Source organism: Geotrypetes seraphini, chromosome 15 (genome assembly GCF_902459505.1).
Source record: "Geotrypetes seraphini chromosome 15, aGeoSer1.1, whole genome shotgun sequence".
NCBI lineage: Eukaryota > Metazoa > Chordata > Amphibia > Gymnophiona > Dermophiidae > Geotrypetes > Geotrypetes seraphini.
The window spans coordinates 68,894,618-68,921,559 of NC_047098.1; the positions used below are offsets into that span (position 1 = coordinate 68,894,618).

At 41.7% G+C, this 26,942-nt stretch overlaps 1 protein-coding gene across 6 annotated transcripts in view; it reads right to left on the bottom strand.

Annotated features, from left to right (window-relative positions):
- The window catches only part of HIP1 (huntingtin interacting protein 1), a 180,735-nt gene that overhangs the window by 113,577 nt on the left and 40,216 nt on the right, over window positions 1-26,942 (bottom strand). The window contains exons 2-6 of one of the 6 annotated variants that reach the window (XM_033921605.1): window positions 26,478-26,541; window positions 22,593-22,735; window positions 11,162-11,218; window positions 8,071-8,151; window positions 4,237-4,313 (exon numbers count right to left, since the gene is read on the bottom strand). In XM_033921605.1, the coding sequence (XP_033777496.1) occupies window positions 4,237-4,313; window positions 8,071-8,151; window positions 11,162-11,218; window positions 22,593-22,735; window positions 26,478-26,541 (422 nt within the window). Of the gene's footprint in view, window positions 1-4,236; window positions 4,314-8,070; window positions 8,152-11,161; window positions 11,251-21,460; window positions 21,661-22,592; window positions 22,736-26,477; window positions 26,542-26,942 lie in introns of those variants that run through there. The other 5 variants (XM_033921609.1, XM_033921606.1, XM_033921607.1 and 2 more) reach the window with 5 other exon arrangements.

A 26,942-nucleotide genomic window follows, 5' to 3' on the forward strand; every position in this document is an offset into this window, starting at 1 on the left:
GTCCCGGCGCGCTTTTGACCTGACACCCAATATTTAGGTGTTTAAGATGTCTGATCACCAGAATAAATCGTCAATGGCCCCAAAATCTTTTTAAACTTATTATAATTGCCTTATAAGGTATTATAATAGTTTGATATTTACTGTACACTTGATGTAATTTATAAAATGAATAAAGAAATTAAAAAAAAAGAAAAGAATGCCAATGATGAATAGGATAGAACTCAATCACACAAAATTAAAGGGGGAGATGGGAGTTGATATACCACCTTTCTGTGGTTACATTCAAAATGGTTTATATATTACTAGCTGATCACCCAGCATTGGCCAGATATAAATTCCCTTGAGGAACATTCACTTGAGGATTAACATCACACAAATTTTCAGTTTTCACTTTCCGTTTAGGCTTCACCACACCACAGCTGCACTTCCTTATATACTGTTGACTGTGACATCATTCTGACTGTATCAATTGATATTTATATTTTCCCACTTCGCCAAATTTTTGAATTGATCATTCTGATTGTGACATCATTCCCCAAGCTTCACACCATTGGTCAAAGCAATATCTGTCTTTTTCGATGATTCTTTACATGTCACCCCTTCCCACCCCCCACCCCCCAGTGTTTGTTCCCAGATAGTAATTGATATGTATACAAAATTTGGTTGAAATCTGTCCATGCGTTTCGGAGTTATGCTGAACATACATACATCTGATTTTCTATATGTAGATATACAGGTACTTATTTTGTACCTGGGGCACTGGAGGGTTAAGTGATTTGCCCAGACTCAAAAGGAACTGCAGTGGGAATTAAACCCTGCTCCCCAGTTTCTTAGGACCCTGTGCTAACTATTAGGCTATTCCTCCTCAAAATTTTCTTTATACATTATACATTAAAAAAGTCAAATTTCACCAGAAAATAACAAGCTTTTACTAGTCATGACAGGGGTTGCCATTCAGCATATAACCAATAACTGGAAGAATCATAGTAACCTTAATTATACATTTTGGTGGAATACAATTTGTCATATATTCAAAATGGAAAGAGTAATAGCAATACAAAGAGGGACATATCCTAAATTTATAAAAATATGGGGGCCATTGAAAAAGTATTGTACTGAATGAATAGTAGGATTTATCTTCTTCTTTTCTTCTTTTTCTTGTCTTCTTTATGGCACACATGGAGGGGGGTAGTGAAAATAATTTTACATAACATGTTATAATATAGTATACAATATGTATAAGGTGATTGGAAAGTACTTGAAGGGTGGGGGTGGGAGAGGGGATAAAAAAATTTGTTCAGAATATTATGTAATAGATATAAAAGTGATATTGTGTATTCATTAGTTGTAACTCAATATTTTGAACACTTCATGTAAAATATGAAAATGAATAAAGAATTATAAAAATAAATAAATAAATAAATAAATGTGTTCCAATATTTAAAAAAAAAAAAAATTTTTCTTTATAAATATTTAGACACTGCTTCCTTGTGCGGGTGATCTGACACTAGGTAGTGCTGGATTTAGGAATCCCAAATGCCATCTGGAAAAAAAGGATTTTTGAGCAGTGTTTTAAATCTAGGAAAAGAAAGTTCAGATCTAATGGATGGAGGAAGATTGTTCCACAGTTTTGGTGCTATGAAATAAAAAGTAGAGTTCCTGGTGGACTGAAAAGGCCCATATTATTTTTTTTTTTAATCTTTGTTCATTTTCATATCTTACAACAAGTGTATAATATTCAATCAAAAATTTTTACAAATTACTTGACATTCTTACTTATAATCATTAAAGTATAAAAGAATCCCTTCCCACCCACCCCATCCATTAATATTAAACCAATTAGCAAATCCCCAGTTAGATTGCAAAAGTTAAATAGTTCTTTGTCTAATAGATGCTGGCATTGTAATCTGGATGTAGGAACTTTGGATCATCTTTTGTTTTATTGTCCCCATAACTTAGCCTTTTGGAACTCAATCTGGGATCAAGTAAATTGTTTATTGGAAAACCATGTAGCGTTATCTTATGATACTGTGCTTTTCGGTATGTCTATGAGAAAAAGAGTCAGATATCAATGTGTAATAACAAACTTTTATTGATTTTGACTGGAGTTGCCATTCAACATATTACTAATAACTGGAAAGATCATAGTAGGCTCAATTTTAAGTTTTGGTGGAATTCAGTATGTCACATATATAGAATGGAAAGATCAATAGCGGTACAGAATGGAAATTATTAAAATTTTATTAAAATTTGGGAGCCATTAACGTCCTTTTGTCATGATTGATGCCATTTTTCTAATATTTTTCTATTAATTATGTAAGATTTAGGGTTGGGTGGAGGGTGGGTTTCCATTATATGAAAATAAAATAAGTAGAGGGATTCGAGGATGGGAGGGGGAGGGTTATATTTATAATTATAAGATATAATGATAAGATGCACAAGTGCTTAGATTTATGTTTATTTATTATAAATTTTTGTACACTTGATGAAAGTTTTAAAATGAATAAAGAATTTATAAAAAAAACAAAAACAATTAGCAAATATCATTTTCCCTATCCCACCCTACCTATATCTTATATAATAACAAGGTGTTTAAGGTGTCTGATCATTAGAATATGTAATCAATGGCCCCCAAATCTTTTTAAAATTATGATAATTACCTTGCTGTATAGCAAGCCTTCTCTCCATTTTATAAATATGACAAACTGAATTCCACCAAAAGGTATAATTAAGTTTAGTATAATCCTTCCAATTTCCAGTAATATGTTGAATGGCGCCCTACCGGTGCCTAAGTCCAAAATGCCATTTAGAAGTGGAGATTACAAGGCGCCTAAAAAACAGCACCAGAACTGCACCTAATGCCACTGTAGGCATGGCTAACGCTGGAAGTGGCAATTCTCTAAATGGCTCTGTCACAACTGACACACGATCAGCAGTTGCCAATAATGGCACTGTTTAGAAAATCCGGGCCAAAGTAAGCTTTTCTTGGTGTAAGGAGGACCAGATAATGAGCATCTCCGTGTCCTGCAGAGTTTTGGGAGGGCATTTTAAATTTTCAGATGCACTCTCAAACTCTGCAGCTGAATAAGTATCCTAACTCTTAACTGTCAGCGCTGTTAAAAATTCTTACAAACCACTTCATCATCTTGATGGTGTCAGGGAGACACAAGCACATCCCCCTCCCCCTCAGCAATATACAACTGCTATTTGTATAGCTAAGCAGATTCATTTTGCTGCCCATGTTTATTCAGTACTGCCTACTATCTGATAGAAGCATTGGATACACAGAAAAGATTTAAATGTTGCAGCATTTGAATTTTGACCAGTGTAAGTTTTGTTGCGGGTTGGACTACGGGAGAAATGCTGCCACATGTGAACCTATTGGACAGCAAAACACCAGAGCGTTTTCCTGCATTTCACATCTGCACAATTCATCCTCGGAACACTTACCCCAGATTCTATACATTGGCATGCGATCCCAAGATGTGTGTACAACTTAATTTGCTAACTGGAAGTTAACAACCAACTAACATTAATTAGCACCAATTAGGATCTGCAAGCACATCTGGCTGCGTACAATTCTGTAACGCTGGGCACCTAAATCCCATTGTACGCATAAGAATTTAAGAACACAATAGCCATACTGGGTCAGACCAATGGTTCATCTAGCTCAGTATTCTGTTTCCACAGTGGACAATCCAGGTCACAAGTACCTGGCAGAAACCCAAAAAATAGCAATGTTCCAGAATCTCAAAGAGTAAGCAACATTCCGGAACCCCAAATAGTAGCAACATTCCATGAGGAATCCCTGAAGAGTAGCAACATTCCACGCTGCTGATCCCAGGGCAAACAGTGGCTTCCCCCATGTCTGTCTCAATAGGGGTGTGGCCATGGGAGGGGCATGGGCGTGTAAGAGGAGTTCCAAAAAGTTGCACACGCTTATGTTTATTTTAGTTGTTACAGGATACTGTGTCTCCACGCCCAACTTGGATGCCACTATTTACACCAAGTTTCAGCAGGTGTAAGTCTGGTGGCCAAAATTAGAATGTGAGAATCGGTGCTATGTGTGATTCTATAAAGGGCATGTACCCTTTATAGAATCTCGCTTAGCACTAATCTTTTCTGATGCCCAATTTTGAGCACAATTTGTAGACTCCAGCCCTTAGATTTCCTCAACTTAATGCTTAGAAGTTTGATTGAGCGGTATAAAAATTTTTTAATAAACTTGAAACTTACAAGTTATTGACGTCATTTTCTCCAGCTTCATCCAGCTGTCGATCACTCATCTGCAAATTTCCAGGAAATCTCGGATTCTACAAGAAGGAGAAACAGGAGATAAGGAAGGTGAAGCAACTGGTTTGTCTAATCTTTCACTCTGTCAATAAATGCATTGTCATGACAGGCCGCAATCTCAATAACTCATGTGTGTCCAGATCGTGAACAAAAAGAAGGTAGACAAGAGGAATGTGGGAGTGTGTGGTGCAGCTATAGCCTTGGCAGCCTGAGGTTGTGGGTTCAAATCCCGCACTGCTCCTTGTAACCCTGGGCAAGTCACTTAATTCCCCTTGCCCCAGATAGAGTGGGAGCCCGCCGGGACAGTTAGGGAATAATGCTCGAGTACCTGAATAATTTGTAATCTGGATATGCAGAATATAAATTATTACTATAAAATTATTATAAAGAATGGGACAAGAGGCAGCCTGGAGGATGTTATTTCTTGATACACTTGTTGTAAGATGAAAAATGAATAAAGAATTTTTAAAAAAAAGAGAAAGTGTTTTATTTGTGTAAATCAGCTCCCTGCAAATTGTTTTAAATTCTTTATTCATTTTAAATCTTAAACAAGTGTACAATAAAATATCCATTAAACTTTCAATATAACACTTGAAATTCTTAGACTACGCAGGCAGGCCAGCTGGGGAGGACGGAGTCTGCCCTCCGTACATCTACTGTATGTGGAGGTAAGGGAGAGGGGGCACTGGAGGTGGGGGGAGGTGTTCTACGGCAGGAGGGTCACTTGGCAGCGGAGAGAGTGAGCATCTCTCCCACTGTTATAGTGTTTATCACCAGAGATGGGCACATGCTAATTTAGCAAATCTTTGCTGCTGTCCGCCAACCTCATCTGCGTGCGCAATGTTTTGAGAATGTACAAAATGGAAACTATAAGACCTTTTCTAAAATATGGGGGCCAATGACATTTTTTGTGATGATTAAACACCAGTAATTTGATTGAAATATACACCATGAATAATAGAGAGGGGGAAGGATGCTTATTAATAATAATTATTAATAATAATAATAATAATGGGTACTATTAATAATAATGGGTAGGGAGTGGGTTATGGGTTTATATATATACTAGTATTGTAGCCCGTTACATTAACGGGTGCTAGCTGCCTGTCTTTCTTTCCCCCCCACTTCCCTGTGCAGCAGCCACAGCAGCAGCATTCCCTCCCCTCACACCACTTCTCTGTGCAGCAGTAGTAACATAGTAACATAGTAGATGACGGCAGATAAAGACCCGGATGGTCCATCCAGTCTGCCCAACCTGATTCAATTTAAATTTTTTTTTATTTTTTCTTCTTAGCTATTTCTGGGCAAGAATCCAAAGCTTTACCCGGTACTGTGCTTGGGTTCCAACTGCCGAAATCTCTGTTAAGACTTACTCCAGCTCATCTACACCCTCCCAGCCATTGAAGCCCTCCCCTGCCCATCCTCCACCAAACGGCCATACACAGACACAGACCGTGCAAGTCTGCCCAGTAACTGGCCTAGTTCAATATTTAATATTATTTTCTGATTCTAAATCTTCTGTGTTCATCCCACGCTTCTTTGAACTCAGTCACAGTTTTACTCTCCACCACCTCTCTCGGGAGCGCATTCCAGGCATCCACTACCCTCTCCGTAAAGTAGAATTTCCTAACATTGCCCCTGAATCTACCACCCCTCAACCTCAAATTATGTCCTCTGGTTTTACCATTTTCCTTTCTCTGGAAAAGATTTTGTTCTACGTTAATACCCTTCAAGTATTTGAATGTCTGAATCATATCTCCCCTGTCTCTCCTTTCCTCTAGGGCAGGGGTGTCCATTGTCGGTCCTCGAGGGCCACAGTCCAGTCAGATTTTCAGGATTTCCCCAATGAATATACATGAGGTCTATTTGCATGCACTGCTTTCATTGTATGCTAATAGATCTCATGCATATTCATTGGGGAAATCCTGAAAACCCGACTGGATTGCGTCCCTTAAGGACCGACATTGGACACCCCTGCTCTAGGGTATACATATTCAGGGCTTCCAATCTCTCCTCATACGTCTTCTGGCACAAGCCTCCTAACATTTTCGTCGCCCTCCTCTGAACCGCTTCAAGTCTTCTTACGTCCTTCGCCAGATACAGTCTCCAAAACTGAACACAATACTTCAAGTGGGGCCTCACCAATGACCTGTACAGGAGCGTCAACACCTTCTTTCTTCTACTGGCTCCGCCTCTCTTTATACAGCCCAGCATCCTTCTGGCAGCAGCCACTGCCTTGTCACACTGTTTTTTCGCCTTTAGATCTTCGGACACTATAACCCCAAGGTCCCTCTCCCCTTCCGTGCATATCAGCTTCTCTCCTCTCAGCATATACTGTTCCTTCCTATTATTAATCCCCAAATGCATTACTCTGCATTTCTTTGCATTGAATTTTAGTTGCCAGGCATTAGACCATTCCTCTAACTTTTGCAGATCCTTTTTCATATTTTCCACTCCCTCTTCGGTGTCTACTCTGTTACAAATCTTGGTATCATCTGCAAAAAGGCACACTTTTCCTTCTAACCCTTCAGCAATGTCACTCACAAACATATTGAACAGGATTGGCCCCAGCACCGAACCCTGAGGAACTCCACTAGTCATCTTTCCTTCCTTCGAGCGACTTCCATTAACCACCACCCTCTGGCGTCTGTCCGACAGCCAGATTCTGACCCAGTTCACCACTTTGGGTCCTAACTTCAGCCCTTCAAGTTTGTTCAACAGCCTCCTATGAGGAACTGTATCAAAGTAGCATTTCCCTTACCCCCCCTTCCCTTCCCGCAGTCCTGCCCCCCCCACACACACACTACCCTGTGCAGCAGCAGCATTTCCCCCCACACACTCACTTCCCTGTGCAGCAACAGCATATCCCACCCTTCCCTGTGCAGCAGCAGCATTTCCCCACCACACAAAGCAAATGTTCGCGCTCCGAACGTGTGCACGTGCAAAATTTGTTATGGCGACCGTGGAATGTGGCTGCTATTACCCGGATGGGAGGTGTTTAAAGAAAGTGGCTGAAAGCTTAATTATTGTTCGTTTTATGCTCCTGAGGAAAGGAGAAGTAAAAGCAAGAGTTTTAGCGTGTTAAGCTGAAAATGAAGAGTTGGTGGCGTCGGGGGCTGTTGGTGGTGTCGGGAGCTGGTGTGGGCGGGTTCTATCGCCCCATTGAGAAAGTATCTTTGCAGCAGTTCAGTTTTTGTAAAGTTTAAAGTTGCTGCGGCAGCTCCTTGCCCGATCCCCACCTGCATCGGAGACCTTCTCTGATGCAGGTGCGTCTCATCAGAGGAGCCGTCACAGTGCCTTTAAACTTTAAAATAAATTTCAGCCGGTAGTGTTGTTTTTTGTTGATGGAGGTGTGCGAGAGCAGGGGGGCCACGGGGGACTTTCCGATTTGTGTGGCCACCGCATCCGCAGTCTTGCTGGGCAAGTAAGGCTGGGGAGTCGCGCATGCGCACTCCTGCAAGGCCACGGACCTACATGTCCGATCAGGGAAAACGGAAGCACGCAGTTGAGTGTGCATGCGCGGCTAGCGTTTTATTATTTCAGATACATATTGTTGTTTTTCTTGATAGATTTACAAGTGATGTTTTCAAGAATATGTATGATATTAATTTATACACTTGTTGAAAGATTAAAAATGAATAAAGATTTATAAAAAAAAGAGAATGTCTCGCTTTTTTCAATTCGATATCAACACGGCTGCGTTTTTTAATGTGGTTTTATGAGAATCCTGGCCTGGTGAGCAGATAATGGGACAAGACAGAAAAATAAACCTCTTACTTTTGTGTGGAATTCCATTTTGGTTCTCAGCAGCTTGAGGTAGATGCTGCATAGCTGCCCGTACCCCTCACTCAGATGACCCTGTCAGACAGGAAAAGCAAATGAAAAACCACCATCCAAAATCCCACAGGTGAGCCTAGCCACACTCACTCTTAGAAGCATGACTAAGGCACTGTAAGCAGACTCTCATATCAGGAAAGGATGCAACACCTCACATGCCGAGCGCAAAGGAGGGTGGCACCTCGTCCTACATGAAGGGCTGGAGCACCTTCCAAGCTGTCGTTTATTAGTGGAAACACAGCAGGGAATGAAGAAGGGTTCAACCAAGTCAGCAGAAAAAGAATCCTTGAAAATAGCAGAGAGGGTGGAGTAATTCTGTACAAATCACCCAAAGTGAGATGCCAGGATTAGAGAATGACACGGGGACAAATTTGTCCCCGTCCCATCCCCACAAGCTCTGGCCTCACCTGCACAAGCCTCGAACACTAGCAGAAAAAGGTCTCTTCTAGTGAAGGCTGGGGCAAGTGGCCTCGTACCCTGCTCCCTGCTTGTGTAGTGTTTTGAGGCTTGTGCAGATGAGGACAGAGTTTGTAGGGATGGGACAGGGACAGAACTCGTAGGGTCCGGACACAAATTGAGATAGAGACACATTTCTTCTCCAACCGTTTTAGAATACCTGCTTAGCACACATTTCGTGCCTAATGTTAGGTGTCAACACTTATGCCTGCCATAAGCTAGTGTAATGCTGATGTCCAACTGATGGCACTTAGGTGAGCAAATAAGGAATTTTAACCCCTTTGGAGTTGGGAGCTATGAAATGCAGGTGAGCAGAAAATTGGATAGAGGGAGTACACTAGATGTGGTGTATTTAGATTTAAGCAAAGCCTCGGGTCTGGCCTCCTGACAGCTGCGGCGGCCTGCAGCCGCCGCCACAGCCGACAGTCTCCACCTGCATTGCCCCTGCCGCACCACTCACCGGCCCGTCGCTCTCCACCAGCGATCCCGCCATCTTGGGAGTGCCGAGTAGTGACGGAAGGGAAGAGGGGAAGAGTGAGCCCTGCTGAGACTGGCAGGAAGAGGAAGGCGGGGCAGGTGAGCCGCCACCGTGAAAAACTTTAGTGAGCCAGCCAGACCGTGAGTGCAGGCTGTTGTAAGCTTGCATGTGCACTCTTGCCGGCCATGGACATACGGATTATGGAACACGCTTGCAAGAGTGTGCATGCGCGGCTAGCGTTTTATTATATAAGATTTTATTATTCCAATCTGTTGTATTTCATCTGCATTTTATGTACTTGCCCAGTTGTTGTGAACCGCCTAGAACTCTTTTGGTATGGCGGTATATAAGAATAAATTATTATTATTATTATTATTATTATATTAGTACTTTTAGTTTTTGGTCCTTCATTTGCATGGGGTTATCTGTTTTCTGGTAGGAATGAATGTTGAGAAGCATATAATAATAATAATAATTTATAGTGTGCTTTGTGGTTAACCATTATGTGTTGTTAGTACGATTACTATATTGTGTGTGTGTATATATGAAAAATGAATGGGAAAAATGGTGTTACAATTAGAACTATTATGGGGATGGGGTCTGGGGCAGAGATGGGCACGACTTAGCCCAGTGTTCTTCAACTGCCGGTCAGCGGACGATGCCGCTCCACAAAATAATTATTTTATTTCCACTGGTCCATAGGTGTCAAAAGGTTGAAGAACACTGGTGTAGACTACTCTAGATGTATAATACAGTGTATAATGTACTGGATGACATCGCAATCAACATTCCACAGATTGAAGTCTTCTTTTTTTTAATAAATCTTTATTCATTTTCAAATATTACAACAAGTGTATAATAATCATAAATATTTTTAACTAATCACTTGACAATCTTATTTATATTCCTCCAAATATATAAATATAAAAGAATCCCACCCCACCTACTCATATATTAATAATTAACAATTATTATCATTCATAATCCCATCCTCCCTAAATCTTATCCAATAATAAGGTGTTTAAGATGTCTGATCATTAGAATAAATAATCAATGGCCCCCAAATCTTTTTAAACTTATGATAATTTGCTTGTTGCATAGCAAGCACCTTTTCCATTTTATAAATATGGCATACTAAATTCCACCAAAAAGTATAATTAAGTTTAGTGTAATCTTTCCAATTTCCTGTAATCTGCTGAATGGCAACCCCTGTCAATATCAATAGAAGTTTATTATTATTTGCAGAAATTGGGCTTTTAAATCTCATTGATGTACCAAATAATATAGTATCATATGATGGAAGTCTTCTAACAATAGTACTACCCCTTTCATAGCAATTTTGTGAATATATTTGTACTCAACCATCTCCAGCAGATGAGCTTACAAAATCTTCAAAATATAGTGGAAAATTCTGTGGCAAAATACAGGCACCTACCTTTTTCCAATCACTTAGGCGCCTTATTACAGAATTGCGCCAGGGTTTTAAAGGCCTACATTATAGGCACCTAAGTCCTTTAGAGACTAATGGCGCCCAAGTCCTTCTCTGTCCCTAAACACACCTACGTTGGAGTTAGGCGCCATAGTTACCATGTGATAAGTGCCTATCTTTTGTAGAATTGCGTCTTATCACCCAATTTATTAATTAAGTTAGGCAACTAACTTTAGGCACCTCCTATAGAATTTCCCCCCATGGTGTCTACCCAGCACCTCTCTTCATATTATCTGAAGAAGCTTATGGAATCTAATATATGATAAATTGCTGGAAAATATGAGGTCTTTTCATTAGACTGAATTATAAAATTAGAGATTCAATGATCAAAGATGAAGTTAATAGGCAGACGACAAACTGAAATTGATGATATATACGTTTTATGTTTGTCATGTATGCTATGTTTTCATTACAATTATGCATTCCCCCTAGAATTATATAGATAGTGCAGCAGAAAATAAATAAATATGTCTTACCATAATGCTTTGTAATAATCAAATTAGTTATTGATAAAATTTTGTACCACTGGTTTGTTTGTTTTTTTACCTGTAAGACACTCTAGCAAAGGCATTATAGAAATGCAATAAGTAGTGATATTAACAACTCACCCACATCCGACTCATATCACCCAGTTCATTCTTATAGCGTAGGGAATCTTTTAGCACCTGCCAACAGCAACCAGAGATACCATCAGAGACTGGAAGAGAGAGAAGACCATCAGAAAAAGAAGGAGATTATGAGAACCCAAAGAGAGGGAAAGCATCAGTACTATAGGAATAGGATCAATCTAGAGATAAAGGAAGTAGATAGTTAATCTTATATCACCAGTGACTTAATTTGAACCAGTTAGCAATAAATATTAATGTTACACAAACTTTATCCGCCATCATTTACTATGTTACTATCCATATGTGGTGATTTGGTGTAGGATGAGCTGGGCTGGGGAGGGCATCAATGGGAACTCCACTAACTTACTGGCCAGATTTTATGGTAGATATCCTGCAAACAAGATGGTTGGATAGGCTGGAATGAGCTTGGATGGCAACTTCAGCATTTGGAACCTAGGACAATACCAGGTGGACTTTACAGATATATCAATGAAGAGACAAGTTAATTTAATCATGTATTTTTAATGGGTATAAATAATGGGCAGTCTGAATGGACCATTCAGGTCTTTATCTGCCATCATTTACTCTATGTTACTGTAAAACTACTATATAAAATCAGCAATGATTAATAACATTTTCCCATAATAAGATATTTGTTAAGTGGGGATGGGGGTGGGTATTATTTTATTTATCTCATAATATGTATGAATTAATTAATACATTTTGATGTATTAGGTTAGATTTTCTGAAATAGGTAGGGAGGGATTGGGGTTTTTTCTATTTTATTTACATTTGTCATATTTATTAAATGTATTACATAATATTTAAATCATTATAAAATATGAATATAAGTATGATATATTGTACTTAAAGTGTTCATGAAGAAAATCAAGTGTATATTTATAAGATTATATGAATTTTTCTGATACACTTGTTGTAATATGCAAAACTGAATAAAGAAATTAAAAAAAAAAAAATCAGCATTGTCTATTAATCAATGAATAATCAATTTTAACATCATCACTAACTCCTTAACAACTTTAGTGATTGTCGTGCAGTGTCGGCATTGAAAGGACAGTACCTACCATTACAATAGATGCTCCCCAAAACTATCCTGCAGTGTCAGCACTGAAAGAAGCCAAGAGAGAGATACGTCTGGCAAAAGTGTAAGCAGATACCAAGATTTGTAATAGAGTGGATGCCCCAAAGGGAGTGGAAAACATGAAGAAGGATCTGCAAAAATTAGAAGAATGGTCTAACGTCTGGCAACTAAAATTCAATGCGAAAAAATGCAGAGTGATGCATTGGGTGGGGGAAGAAATCCAAGGGAATCGTATGTGCTGAGAGGTGAGAGGCTGATAAGCACTGACGGAGAGACGGACCTTGGTGTGATTGTGTCCGAGGATCTAAAGGCATCTAAACAGTGTGATAAGGCGGGGGTTGTAGCCAGAAGGATGCTAGGCTGTATAGAAAGAGGAATAACCAGCAGAAGAAGGGAGGTGTTGGAAAGGAAAACGATGATGGAATGCAAAAAAGTGTGGGGTAAACAAAGAGGATCTCTAATTAGAAAACAAATGGTATAAATTAAAGAACTAAGGCGGTATTGGATAGACTTGTTCGGTTTGTATCCCATATATGGTGATTCGGTGTAGGATGGGCTGGGGAGGGCATCAATGGAAACTCCACTAACTTGGAACATGAGGATGTTATTGGCCAGACTTTACGGTAGATATCCTGCAAACAATGGGATGGTTGGATAAGCTGGAGTGAGCTTAGATGGCAACTTCAGCAGTTGGAAACTAGGAGAATTTAGAGAACCTAGGTGGACTATAGTCTATGGCCCAGAAATATCAAAGAAGAGACAAGTTAATTTAATCATGTATTTCCAATGAGAATAACTAATGGGCAGACTGGATGGACCGTTCAGATCTTTATCTGCTGTCATTTACTATGTTATGAAGGATGTGTGTAGAACTTCAGCAGCTGTTCCCTGGTCCTACTACTGAAGCTCTAGTAAAGGGGTCATGTTGAAGGGGCATGCCCCTCTGTGTGATCTAGTGGGACCTTACTGAACACTAATGAGTTGTTTGTATGTCAGTTTTGCTGTATTTCGTTTGATTTTCCTTATTTAAGATGGTGAGGTGGGGGGGGGGGGGATTATGGGCATTATGGAGGATTGAGGATGAATCCAGTAGAGGAAATGTTACCTCTAAGCTGTGCAGCCACACACCTCTTTTGAAGACCCCATGCAGCAGAAGCAGCACTTCCCCACCTCCCTCCCATCACTATCCTGGCTGCTTCTACTACTTCTCTACATGAGCAGCAGCAAAACAGGCTGCCTCACTCTCCTGCTGGCCACACTCGCAGCCTCAGTATGATCAACTGCTGGCTCCGCCCAAGAACCAGAAGCGGATATCGGAGAGGCGTGACTGGCAGCTGTGCGGACTGAGGAGAGCGAGGTAGGCTGTTTTGCCACTGCTGCTGATCATTTAGAGAAGCGTCAGCAGTGGCTGGGGTGGCCATGGGAAGTAGAAGGGGAAGGGCTCTCTTGGTGCTTGGCACAAGAAGCAGCAACAACAGCTAGGCTGTCAGGTGGGAAAGAGACAGGAGGGAGATAAGATGAAAGGGGGAGGAGGTGAGAGAGAGGAAGACACTGGATGGAAAGAGAGAGGCAGCTGATGCTGTATGGAAGGGGAGAAACTAGGAGATATTGATGGAAAGGGAGAGAAGGGGCAGATGCTTTCAAGAAGGGGATGGGGAAACAGAGGGCAGATACTAGATGGAAGAGAGAAGAGAAAGAGGGAAGATGGTGTAGGGAAGAGACAAAGATGGGATATGATGGAAGGGGAAGTGAAAGGGGAAATGCTGGATGGAAGTGGAGGGAAAGACAAGAGAAGTGGTCAACACTGGATAGAAGGTGAGAGACAGACAGGAGGAAAATATGGATTGAAGGGGAAAGAGAGAGGGCAACGACAGAGGCCTGGATGGAAGAGGGGAGAGAAAGGAGGGAGATGTGTTGAAAGGGAGAGGCAATAAGAGAGAAAGGAAGACACTGGAGGGATTGATGAGGTATAGAAGGAGAAGACACTAGGAGATACTGATGGAAAGGGAGAGAGGGGGCAGATGGTGTGGGGAAGAGACAAGGGTAGGAGATGCTGGATGGAAGTGAAAAGTGAGATGGGAGTGAAAAGGGAGATGCTGGATGGAAGTGTGGGAGAGACAAGAAAGGTTGCTGACACTGGATGGATATGGTTGGAAGGGTAAGCTGAATGCTGAAAGAGCACTGTTAGGAGTAAAAATAGAAGATTTAACACCTTTTCAATCTAAACTTTTGGACTTGGCGTTCATAGCTGCTAGATTGACACTAGCTCAGCAATGGCATATGCTAAATGTACCTACCTTAAGAGATGTGAAGGAACGTTTAAGAATAGTGTGTGAAAACTATAGACTCTCGGCCCTTTTAACTAATCAATGGGCAAAATTTAATGATATATGGGAGAGTTATATTAAACTGGAAAAATAAGTCTATGAAAGAATTATCCTACCCCTATGGTTATGGAACCAGGTCTCCTAGGAGGGGGGATGAGATAGGGATTGGGATTGTTTTAATTGTAGTATTGATAAGATGCATTATTTTATTAGTTTATTAAGCCTATGAATTATACTTAATACTAATTGTGTGCTGTACTGAGATTATTGCATTAAAATTATTAAATAATTTTTTTTTTTTTTTTAAAGGATATGGATGGAAGGGGAGACAGAGGGGGGGGGAAGCTGTATAAAAAATGGGGAAAAGACAGATTCTGGATAGAACAGGGGAGAGAGAGGGCAGATATTGGCAGGGGAGACAAAAAGAGAGAGATGATGGAAGGAGGGAAGTGAAAGGAGAGATACTGGAAACCAGAGACTGGTACCAACACAACTGAAAAGAAATAGCCAGGTAGAAACAGAATTTTATTTTTAATATAAAGCAGTGTGGTAGCTGTGTTAATAAACATTAATAAGTAAAAATGGAAATAAGGTGTTATCTTTTTATTGGATTCATTTTAATACCTTTTTGACTAACTTTAGAGACCAATACTTCCTTCCTCAGGTCAGGTCAGGACAAGATACCTTAGTAGCAGTATACTGTCCTGACCAGAGGAAGGAGGTTTTAGCCTCTGAAAGCTAATTGAAAAATACATTATACATTTAGTCCAATAAAATGGTATAATTTTCCATGTTTTGTTTTATTTGTATTTGTTAATTTATAATGTACTGGTTGGAATATGTCAGTCTGCTATCATTATATTTCACACAGTATAGAGGGACACACATTGCTTTCTCTTTCTCTGGTGTTGCACTGTATGACGAATCTAACTTATTGGGGGTTCGGTTTAATTGTTATTTCTGTTTTTATATTATGGTTACTTATTCTATACTGGGTGAAGATCTAAGTTCTGCATGTTTGAAAGAGACATGGTATCCTGTTAGCATTGACTGCATGATTGATCTGCTTTAACATAGTAACATAGTAGATACAGCAGATAAAGACCCAAATGGTCCATCCAGTCTGCCCAACCTGATTCAATTTAAATTTTTTTTTTTTTTTTTTTTTTCTTCTTAGCTATTTCTGGGCAAGAATCCAAAGCTTTACCCGGTGCTGTGCTTGGGTTCCAACTGCCGAAATCTCTGTTAAGATTTACTCCAGCTCATCTACACCTTCCCAGCCATTGAAGCCCTCCCCTGCCCATCCTCCACCAAACGGCCATACACAGACACAGACCGTGCAAGTCTGCCCAGTAACTGGCCTAGTTCAATATTTAATATTATTTTCTGATTCTAAATCTTCTGTGTTCATCCCACGCTTCTTTGAACTCAGTCACAGTTTTACTCTCCACCACCTCTCTCGGGAGCGCATTCCAGGCATCCACTACCCTCTCCGTAAAGTAGAATTTCCTAACATTGCCCCTGAATCTACCACCCCTCAACCTCAAATTATGTCCTCTGGTTTTACCATTTTCCTTTCTCTGGAAAAGATTTTGTTCTACGTTAATACCCTTCAAGTATTTTAACGTCTGAATCATATCTCCCCTGTCTCTCCTTTCCTCTATGGTATACATATTCAGGGCTTCCAGTCTCTCCTCATTCGTCTTCTGGCGCAAGCCTCCTATCATTTTCGTCGCCCTCCTCTGGACCGCCTCAAGTCTTCTTACGTTTTTCGCCAGATACGGTCTCCAAAACTGAACACAATACTCCAAGTGGGGCCTCACAGATGACCTGTACAGGGACATCAACACCTTCTTCCTTCTACTGACTACGCCTCTCTTTATACAGCCTAGCATCCTTCTGGCAGCAGCCACTGCCTTGTCACACTGTTTTTTCGCCTTTAGATCTTCGGACACTATAACCCCAAGGTCCCTCTCCCCGTCCGTGCATATCAGCTTCTCTCCTCCCAGCATATACGGTTCCTTCCTATTATTAATCCCTAAATGCATTACTCTGCATTTCTTTGCATTGAATTTTAGTTGCCAGGCATTAGACCATTCCTCTAACTTTTGCAGATCCTTTTTCATATTTTCCACTCCCTCTTCGGTGTCTACTCTGTTACAAATCTTGGTATCATCTGCAAAAAGGCATACTTTTCCTTCTAACCCTTCAGCAATGTCACTCACAAACATATTGAACAGGATTGGCCCCAGCACCGAACCCTGAGGGACTCCACTAGTCACCTTTCCTTCCTTCGAGCGACTTCAATTAACCACCACCCTCTGGCGTCTGTCCGACAGCCAGTTTCTGACCCAGTTCACCACTTTGGGTCCTAACTTCAGCCCTTCAAGTTTGTTCAACAGCCTCCTATGAGGAACTGTATCAAAGGCTTTGCTGAAATCCAAGTAAATTACATCTAGCATATGTCCTCATTCCAGCTCTCTGGTCACCCAATCTGGTTTGTTAAATTTTCCAGTAGGTTTATTGATGTTTTTGTGGTCACTACGATGTTTTTAGGTACTGTAGGTGCTTGTGTGACTTCTGGAAGTTACTGCTATTATGGCATGTTGGAATTGCTCTGTAGGTTCTGAGAGACATTTGTAGTGTTTCATATTGCATTCAATTCTGGTCTCCTTATCTCAAGAAAGATATAGTGGCACTACAAGAGCGATCAAGATGATAAAGGGGGATGGAACTCCTCTCGTATGAAGAAAGACTAAAAAGGTTAGGGCTAGATGTTCTCTCAGGGTTTCTGCAGCTGGCATTGTGCTTGTTGCAGGTTTCCAGGTTTTGCTGCGTCTTTGTCGACATTTCAGCCACCATGCTGTGACTATCTTCAGGGTATGCTCTGAAGTCCACCAATTTGAATTTTGGCAGGAAAGTCAAGGTTAGGGCTCTTCAGCTTGGATAAGAGACGGCTGAGGGGAGATATGATTGAAGCCTACAAAATCCTGAGTGGAGTTGAACGGATACAAGTGGATTGATTTTTCACTCCATCAAAAATTACAAAGACTAGGGGAAACTCCATAAAGTTACAGGGAAATACTTTTAAAATCAATAGGAGGAAATATCTTTTCTTTTTTTCCCCCCCAATTCTTTATTCATTTTATCAACTTACAACAAGTACACAATATCACATCATTAAAAAATTGACACATCACTTGAATTTCTTACTAATGTCATCATAAATACATAAATTAATCCCTCCCCACCCACCCTTCCCTCAAAAATTTATCTCATGTTCTCAGCATCAATATGCCTAGAAAATATAAAGAAACAGAATATTGATGGATATATGGAAAACATTAACATAAGAACATAAGAACTGCCATCTCCGGATCAGACCCATGGTCCATCGAGTCCGGCGATCCGCACACGCGGAGGCCCAGTCAGGTATACACCTGATGTAGTTTTAGTCACCCATATCCCTCTATGCCTCTCATAAGGAGATGTGCATCTAATTTGCCTTTGAATCCCAGCACAGTGGATTCCTTAATAACCTCCTTTGGGAGAGCATTCCAGGCGTCTACCACTCGCTGCGTAAAACAGAACTTCCTGACATTTGTCCTGGACTTGTCCCCCCTTAGCTTCAAACCATGTCCTCTTGTCCGTGTCGCGTTGGACAATGTAAATAATTTATTTTCCTGCTCTATTTTATCAATGCCTTTCAGCATTTTGAACGTCTCGATCATGTCCCCTCGCAGCCTCCTCTTCTCAAGGGAGAACAGTCCCAGTTTCTTGAGTCGTTCCTCATATTCCAAGTTCTCCATACCTCTTATTAACTTCGTTGCTCATCTCTGCACCCTCTCCAACAGTTTTATATCCTTCTTTAGGTTGGGAGACCAATGTTGGACACAGTATTCCAAGTGTGGTCTGACCATTGCTCTATAAAGCGGCATTATGACTTTCTCCGATCTACTCGTGATTCCTTTCTTTATCATGCCTAACATTCTGTTTGCTTTCTTTGCCGCTGCCGCGCATTGTGCCGACGGCTTCAGGGTCCTATCTATCAGTACACCCAGGTCCTTTTCTTGTTCGCTCTTACCCAGAGTTGCGCCTGACATTCTATACTCGTATTCCTTATTCTTACTACCTAAATGCATTACTTTGCATTTCTCCACGTTGAACTTCATCTGCCATTGCTCTGCCCATTTCTCTAACTGATACAAGTCGCTCTGGAGTTCCTCGCTATCCTCCTGCGATCTGATTGCCCGGCATAGCTTTGTGTCGTCTGCAAACTTAATGATCTCACTGGATATTCCGTCTTCCAGGTCATTGATATAAATATTAAATAAACATTGAGATATGTCAGTAATTTAACTCCTACCCCAATAAATAAATCAACAAATTGATCATTATGGATAAACTCCAAGATTCAAATTGGCAGATTTAAAATCGTCTGGAAGCATTGGATTATTGCGGGTATATAGACTTTAAATGAGGAAATATCTTTTCACTCAGAGAATAGTTAAGCTCTGGAAAACATTGCCAGAGGTTGTGGTAAGAGCTGATAGTGTAGCTGGTTTTAAGAAAGGTCTGGACAAGTTCCTGGAGGAAAAGTCCATCGTCTATTATTGAGAAAGAAATGGGGGAAGCCACTGCTTGCCCTGGATCGGTAGCATGGAATATTGCTACTCCTTGGGTTTTGGCCAGGTACTCGGGACCTAGATTGGCCACTGTGGAAGCGGGCTACTGGGCTTGATGGACCATTGGTCTGACCCTGTAGGGCTATTCTTATGTACTTAAGTTCATCTGGTACTGGATCTTGGATTTACATCATATCATTCTCAGTAATGGCTCAAGGCAAGTTACATTATGTACAGTAGGTATTTTTCATGTCCCTGGAGGGCTTATAATTTTTAAGTTTTGTATCCAAGGCAATGCAGGATTGTGTGACTTGTGCAAGCTCTCAAGCAACATCAGTGGGATCTGAGCCCTGGCTTCCTTAGTTCTCAGTTGGCTGCTCTAACCATGTTTGGTAATCAGCAAACTAAAGGCTAGTGGAGAGATTCCATTTGAAGATATCAACTATTCTATCATATTGAGCAAATTCCAGCTTGTAACCCGACCGAATAATGTCCAAGACCCACTGGTAGGACATAATGTGCATCCAGGCACAAAGAAACGCTGAGAGCTGGCCCCCTATGCGCAGAGGGGTATCCCTCAGCCTGGCGTCATTGAGCCTTTCTACAGACGTTGCAGAACAGGAGGTAGAAGGGTGGAAACACCTGTAGCCAGTAAATCTTCATCGGGAGCCCTGTGAAAATCTCTGCGACATGTTATTTGTATACGGTCTGGAACGCCGTGAGCCACAAAAATTAGAGTGACCAGAATCCCTGGAGGGTCTGGGTCTACTGTCAGGGTCTATCACAGAATCCATAAGGTCATCCAGCCCTTTGCCAAACAATAACTGTCCTTTAAAAGGCAGCTTAGTCAATGTAGCCTTGGAAGTGGAATCACCAGCCCATTGTCGAACCCAGAGCATTCGGTGGGCAGAGATGGAGTTCCCCGACACCTTCACCAACACTCTCATGAGACCACACAAGGCATCTGCCATATAATCTGTCCCAGCCATCAGAAGTTGAGTAGGGGGATCCACTGCCTCACTGTCCAGGGTGCACAGTTGAGAGAGACAGGCATGTGCCACAAAGGATGTTGCCAAAGGAGCTTCGATATCAAAAATTGCTGCATCAAAAAGTTTCCTGAGGACCACATCCACCCAACAGTCCTGCATGTCCTTTATCACTTTAGTCACTTGTACCACCAAAGAATCCACCTGGGCTGACCCAAAAGCTTCCGACACTCCTGTGCCAGAGAATAAAAGTGGGACATAGCTCTAGTAATTTTCAGAGAGCCCTACGGAGAGTCAAACTGCTCCGAGACCAGAACACTCATATAAGGGTGCCAAGGAAAGGTAGCTGAGTGAGTGCGTATACCACATAGCCAGGAGGAAGAAGTGGACAGAGCCGGCTGAGTGACTAAATTCAATTCCTGCAATGACTCAGAAATAAGGTCCAGCAGAGCCACAAACTTAAATAAGTGCAGGACAGTAGAATCATCCACAGAATCCAAGACCCCAGAGGGATCCGCAGATCCAGCACATAGCCTCTAGAAGCACTGTACCTGCTAACAAGAGATCATTGTCCCCCAGAGCAAGATCAGGTAGCGCAAAAGCCACAGCAGACTGAGGCAATGATGTGCTCAAAGACACCACAACACTAAGAGACACCACAGAAGCAGATTGAGAATACTTGTTCTGAAACTCTGACTACCAAAATTTCATAAATTTAGAAAAAGTGTCCAGCTCCTGGAGCAGAAAGTCATCCTTAGATGACTTGCATTTCTTAGCCTGCGGAGGGTCCGCAACCTGGCTGACGGAAGTACCAGCCTTGCCGAGCCCCAAAAGTAACAACGGCCATCCCGCTTTTGGTCACCTGCTTCAGCCAGGGAGAAGCTAAGTTGGATACTGTAGACCCCACAACTGCACCACAAAGCACATGGCACAAGGATGCTTTAAAGGCACTAAATTTGCACAATCCTGGCAAGAATCCACATGAGGCGAGTCTAAAGACTCCATCCCAGCAGGTTTCTAAGCAAAATTTAAAGTTTTGAAGAAGGAACTTTAGAAAAAGATTGCTAAAAATCCAAGATGGCTGCCATTAAAAAATTCACGCCAAAATTGCAATATTTTTCATATATCCCAAACTCTAAAAATGGCAATTTTAGGATTTTTCAGGAGGGGGAACACAGGGGAACATCTAGAAACACTGAAAACCCCACTTTTTCAACCTCCCCCAATGTCTCTCAGAGGCTGTCAGCCTGTGTACTCACTGTGCCCTGAGAGGATCTGTGCTGCAGCCTGCTTCCAGCTCTCTCACTGTAGCTTGATGAGAAATTCACTGCCTCAATGCTGGGAATGCTTCTACAAAGCAGATCTTCGGGCTTCCAGTCAGACTCCTATGTCTGATTACACCTCCACCCCTGTGGACCAATGGATGTACGCCAGGAGGCGCAACAACGCAGTTGGTACCCTGCAAGACACAGCAAGCCTCCTAAGGCCACCTAACGGCCTGCGCTAGACACCTGATTAACAGAAGGTGAGACCACTTCAGGGACGGCCCTGAGCTCCAAAGAAAACAATGCAGGCTGGCTAACAGGTACCCAGTGGGATGGGCCTGTCAGCTACAGACTGAAGTCTGTGAATTTTCAAGCAGGCAGAACTTCAAAATCACTCCAAACACTGAATTACCCAAAAAGGGAACTAAATTACATCAAATTAAAATAATAACATGGGGACAGCAGAACAAACACTCCTGCAGGAAAGCAATCAGAAGGAAAGAACTGAAGATGGAGCTAGAGAGCCCAGTGAAGTACAACAGAGGCAGAGTGAAAAATTTGGAGTGGATTCCTTCTGCAGCAGCATGTGGCTATGGGGAAATAATCCTACTGTCTAGAATGTCTCACCTATTGCACCAGAAAATCTGTTTTACTCCATGGGATCTTGCCAAGTACCTGTGACCTGGGTTGGCCACTGTTGGAAACAGGACACTGGGCTTGGTGGACCTTTGGTCTGTCCTAGTATGGCAATTCTTATGTTTCAATTTAATACTAATATATAGGAGGAACATATGTATGTTGAGTGACTGAGAAGAGGCCTGTGGCTCGATGGAGGCCGAGTGCAGTCTCTTGTACCTTAAGCCCTTAATGTAGCCTTCAGGCATTGAAGCCTGCCCTGCTGCCCTCCCTGCAGTTATTTGTTGGGGGTGGGGTAGAAGATGGGTTTTGTTCTTTCAAAAAGTTGGTAAAAACTAGAGCAAATCCTCAAGCCAGGGGTTCAGTTTATCAAATGCTCTATATCTGTAGCACTAGACAAACATTGGGTGTCAGAACCTTACACTAGCCAGATGGGAACCCACAAACTGGTACTGGAAATATATAATGGAGCATGATAGAACATACTTACACTGGGGTGTCCGTCACGAAGCAGCTTATGGAAGACATGGCAGAATTTCCAGCACAGAACTGCATTGCTGGACAGTGGAAGGCGGTTCACGGCAGACCAGAAGGTCTGAGCACCTTTCTCATGATGAGTTCCTAGGATGCACGGTGAAGCTAGGGTCAAGGAAAAAGGAAAAAAGGAAGCATCCCACACTCCTGCAGAGACCCATCACTCCTAATGTATTCCACTTTAACAGCTCCATTCTCCCTTTTGGACAGTCATTAACACAGTGTTTAAGGAATACACTTTGAGATCGATATTCAAAGCAACTTAAAGAGCCAGGAGAGGCTCCTAGCCATTTAAATAGCTTGTCCACAGATTATCAAGCAACATTTAACCGGTTACTGTCACTGAATACTGACAGTTAGCACCAACCCTAAAACTGGCCAAAACACCGAAACTGTTCTTATCCTTGTTGGGAACTGTTGTTTTCAATAAAAACTTTGTAGTTGTTAAGACATCCACCTTGCCTTTTTTTATTGTTTTTTTACAACAAAGCCATTCATAATAATTTTAAAAACAAAGTTGCATTAAAAACAAACAAAAAATGCTGTTAACAAAACTGTAAGTTTTTATGTCTTCCTGTACACTTCCATGGTTGAATGTCTTCACAAAGGTGGTTAATATATCCCAATAAATAAATAAACTTTGTAAAAGCCTTCTTTGTAATTGGACAGCCTGACAATAAAAATGGATCAATTTTTCACTCTGTCAAAAATTACAAAGACTACGGGACACTCGATGAAGTTACAGGGAATTACTTTTAAAACCAATAGGAGGAAAATTTTTTTCACTCAGAGTTCTGGAACGCTTTGCCAGAGGATGTGGTAAGAGCGAAGAGCATAGCTGGTTTTAAGAAAGGTTTGGACAAGTTCCTGGAGGAAAAGTCTATAGTCTGCTATTGAGAAATACACGGGGGAAGCCACTGCTTGCCCTGGATCGGAGCATGGAATATTGCTACTCCTTGGGTTTTGGCCAGGTACCAGTGACCTGGATTGGCCACCGTGAGAACGGGCTATTGGGCTTGATGGACCATTGGTCTGACCAATAAGGCTGTTCTTATGTTCTTAAGATAAAGATGAAGACGCAAGTGATAAATTAGACAGCACTACTTCTAATGCAGGCGATAATAACAATAATGATGTCTTCTTTGCCATATGGAAGTGAAGTGTTTCAGAGGTTCCCTCAATTAAACCTGCAGACCCAGCCAAAAAGACATCAAGAATACTGCAACCTGGCTTGATTGGACTGAAGCAGTGACATAATAAGGGGAGTGCGGTCTTCCTCGGGGCGCTGGCACTCCTGTTCTCTGCCCCCCTTCCTACTCCTCCCCCTTCCGCACGCACACCCCTTCCCTTCCCCCACCCCCGTACCTCTTTAACTTTGGCAAGAACAGCCATGAAATTGCTGCTCGTGTCGGTTTCAGCACTCTCTCTGATGTCACTTCCGGGACCCATGCCCAGAAGTGATGTCAGAGAGAGTGCCGAAGCCAACGTGAGCAGCCACTTTATGGCTGTTCTTGCCAAAGTTAAAAAGGTACGGGCACTGAAGATAAAAAGGTACTGGTAAGAGGTACGCCTGTGCGGCAGGGGGGGGTCAGTAGAGGGGCGCCACCGCACCGGGCACTGTTCACCCCCACTACACCACTAAACAATCCACTTTCTGCTAGTGCAGCTGTTAAAAACCTTTTCAGCTGGGCTGGATTAATGAATCACAAGTGCATTTGCACAAGCGAGTCATTTTCAAAAAAATTGTTTTACTAAAAGCAAAGTGGATTGAATAGTAAAGCAATAAAATTGTTCAGATAAAACCATTTAGAATAGTTGCAAAAGTATTATATTATGTAATAACTTTTATACTTTCACTTCAGTAAGTTTTTTAATGTGTTCTCACAATCAAAACACCCGCCCAAGTCGGCAGTGCCAATAATCAAATCTATTTTTTGGACATATCCAGGGACTTTTTAAGCCTCCGAATGCCGCTGTGTGCCCAGAGCTAAAAGGGGCATATTTGGAGGACTGGTTAGGGCGGGATGTGGGCCGACCTACACTCAATTGTATAATCAATGGTTTTATGAGACTTCCTGGACGGAACTTATAAGTGCTCAAAAGGTACCCAAAGTGACCAGATAACCACTGCAGAGACAAAGTAAAGACCCCCACTCACTGACCTCCCTCACATCCCCGCAAAGATCGGAATAAAAATGTACATACCAGTCTCCAGAACATCAGCACCTAGTACAGGAAGTCTAGTAGAGCCACACACAGGTCTCTTAAATAACCTGGGGGTGGGCTAGTGAACCATAGAGAGGACGACCCAGGCCCATAAGCCACTCTAACCACTACATTTATGGTAGAACATATAAGCCCCCCAACCCCCCTCCCCAAACTCTGCTCTACTGCCATTTAGGTGCCACCAGCAGCCATATGGACTATTGGGGTTGTAGACATAGTAGGTTTTGGGGGTGTTCTGGGGCTCAGCATATCTTATAAGGGAGTTCTGGTACAAGCAGTGTCTCACTTCCGGTTCACCACACAATTGTTTCCCACGTATTCACCTTTATAGGACCCCCAGGGACCCCTGAAGAAGACTTTTTGTCGAAACGCGGACCGTGTTGGGTCCTGTATCCCTAGCAGACTAGGTCCTTTAAGGCTCTTATGTGGATGATTTACTTTTATGTGGATGGAATTATTTTATGTGGATGATTTTAGTGTACCTTTGGAACTTTGATACTTTCAAATTAAGTCCATTTGGGAACATCATCACTCCACAGACTTTTTTTGGTTTTCTCTGGATTTTCTTCTTTGTGGATATTTTGGGGTCAATTCCTTTTGTTGTTTACGATGTTTATGAGGCACCCTTTTGCTCCACTACTCTGTTGCCATGTCTGGGTGGCCCGGCCATCACAATGCTGGCCCCTCCCACATTCAAATGGTCTTGTTCTGGGCATTTGGGACTTGGATGAAATTTTGGTTGAGGATGTGGTATAAAGATAGACGTACTAGTGGTCTGGACGAGCAATAGCCTGGATGTCCAGATAAATTTTTTTTTTCAGAAAATCGTGTTAGATCAGTGGTCTCAAACCCACGGCCCACATGCAGCCCGATAGTTACTATTTTGAGGCCCTCGGTATGTTTATCATAATCAAAAAAGTAAAATAAAACAGTTTCTTGATGGTATGTCTCTTTAGCTATAAATCACAATATTATTATTATTAAGACTTAGCCAAAAGGAAAGATTTATAAACTATAAAGAGTTTTACCTCATGCAAAATTGTCATTTCTTTAATAAGACATTTTTTCTGAGACCCTCCAAATCCAAAATGTGGTCCTGCAAATGGTTTGAGTTTGAGACCACTGTCTTAGATGTATTTTTCGAGAATGGGCATTTTCAGACTACCGACTTTGGGCGTCTAGTGCTACACATCCCAATCGGACAGACGTATGTTTTGATTATGACCCTCTATCTGTTTACTTACTATTAAAATACACATTTATTTTTACTTTTACTTAAGTATTTGACCTAGTACTTGGAACAACATTGGGAAGCCTCCTCAAACACAGATCTAATGCTGCCAGCTGATGTTCCCAACTGTTACAGACCGAGGAAAACACTAGGATCAGAGCAATGAGGACAGTTCTGCAGGGCCAGTGCCTGGATGACCATGTAGCAAAGGCCACAAGGACACAATGACAAAGCTGCCTGTTAAGGTAACACTACCACACCCTCCTGCATCACGGAAAGCGATTCAGCACACTGGCATTCCCTGCGTCACATCCACATTCACCAGCCTTGTTTCAATTGTTTTGGCAGTCTTCCTGCCCATTTTCTCCACCCTTTAAAGGATATTCCTGGCATGCTTCTCCTTCACTGCCACTTCCTGTGTATTAATGGCTTTATTGATGCTCACAGTCTGAAAGAGAGGAAGAGAAATGAATGGCTAAGTTAAAAGTTAGAAATAGCAAAGACATAGGGTTCCTTCCTTCCTGGCACACTGAGACTGCAGGCACCTGCCCTTTTCCTCTGAGCACCTGGGGAAAGTTGGCAGTGATCTAACACACTTCCTCTTCCAGGCAATGCAGCTCCAGCTTTGGAAAACACATTCAACAAACAACATCAGGTGCCAAGGATAGGAATACCCAGCAACGACAAAAAAAAAGGACACAAAAAAATTTAAATGGCTGCTACATTTGCTAAAGAAATGTTTATGCATTGTAAATATGCAAATGAATTTTTAGTTAATGAAATAACTCCAAAACAAATGGGAGAGCATGACAAAATTGACAATTATATATTCCTAGAAAAAATTTTGTA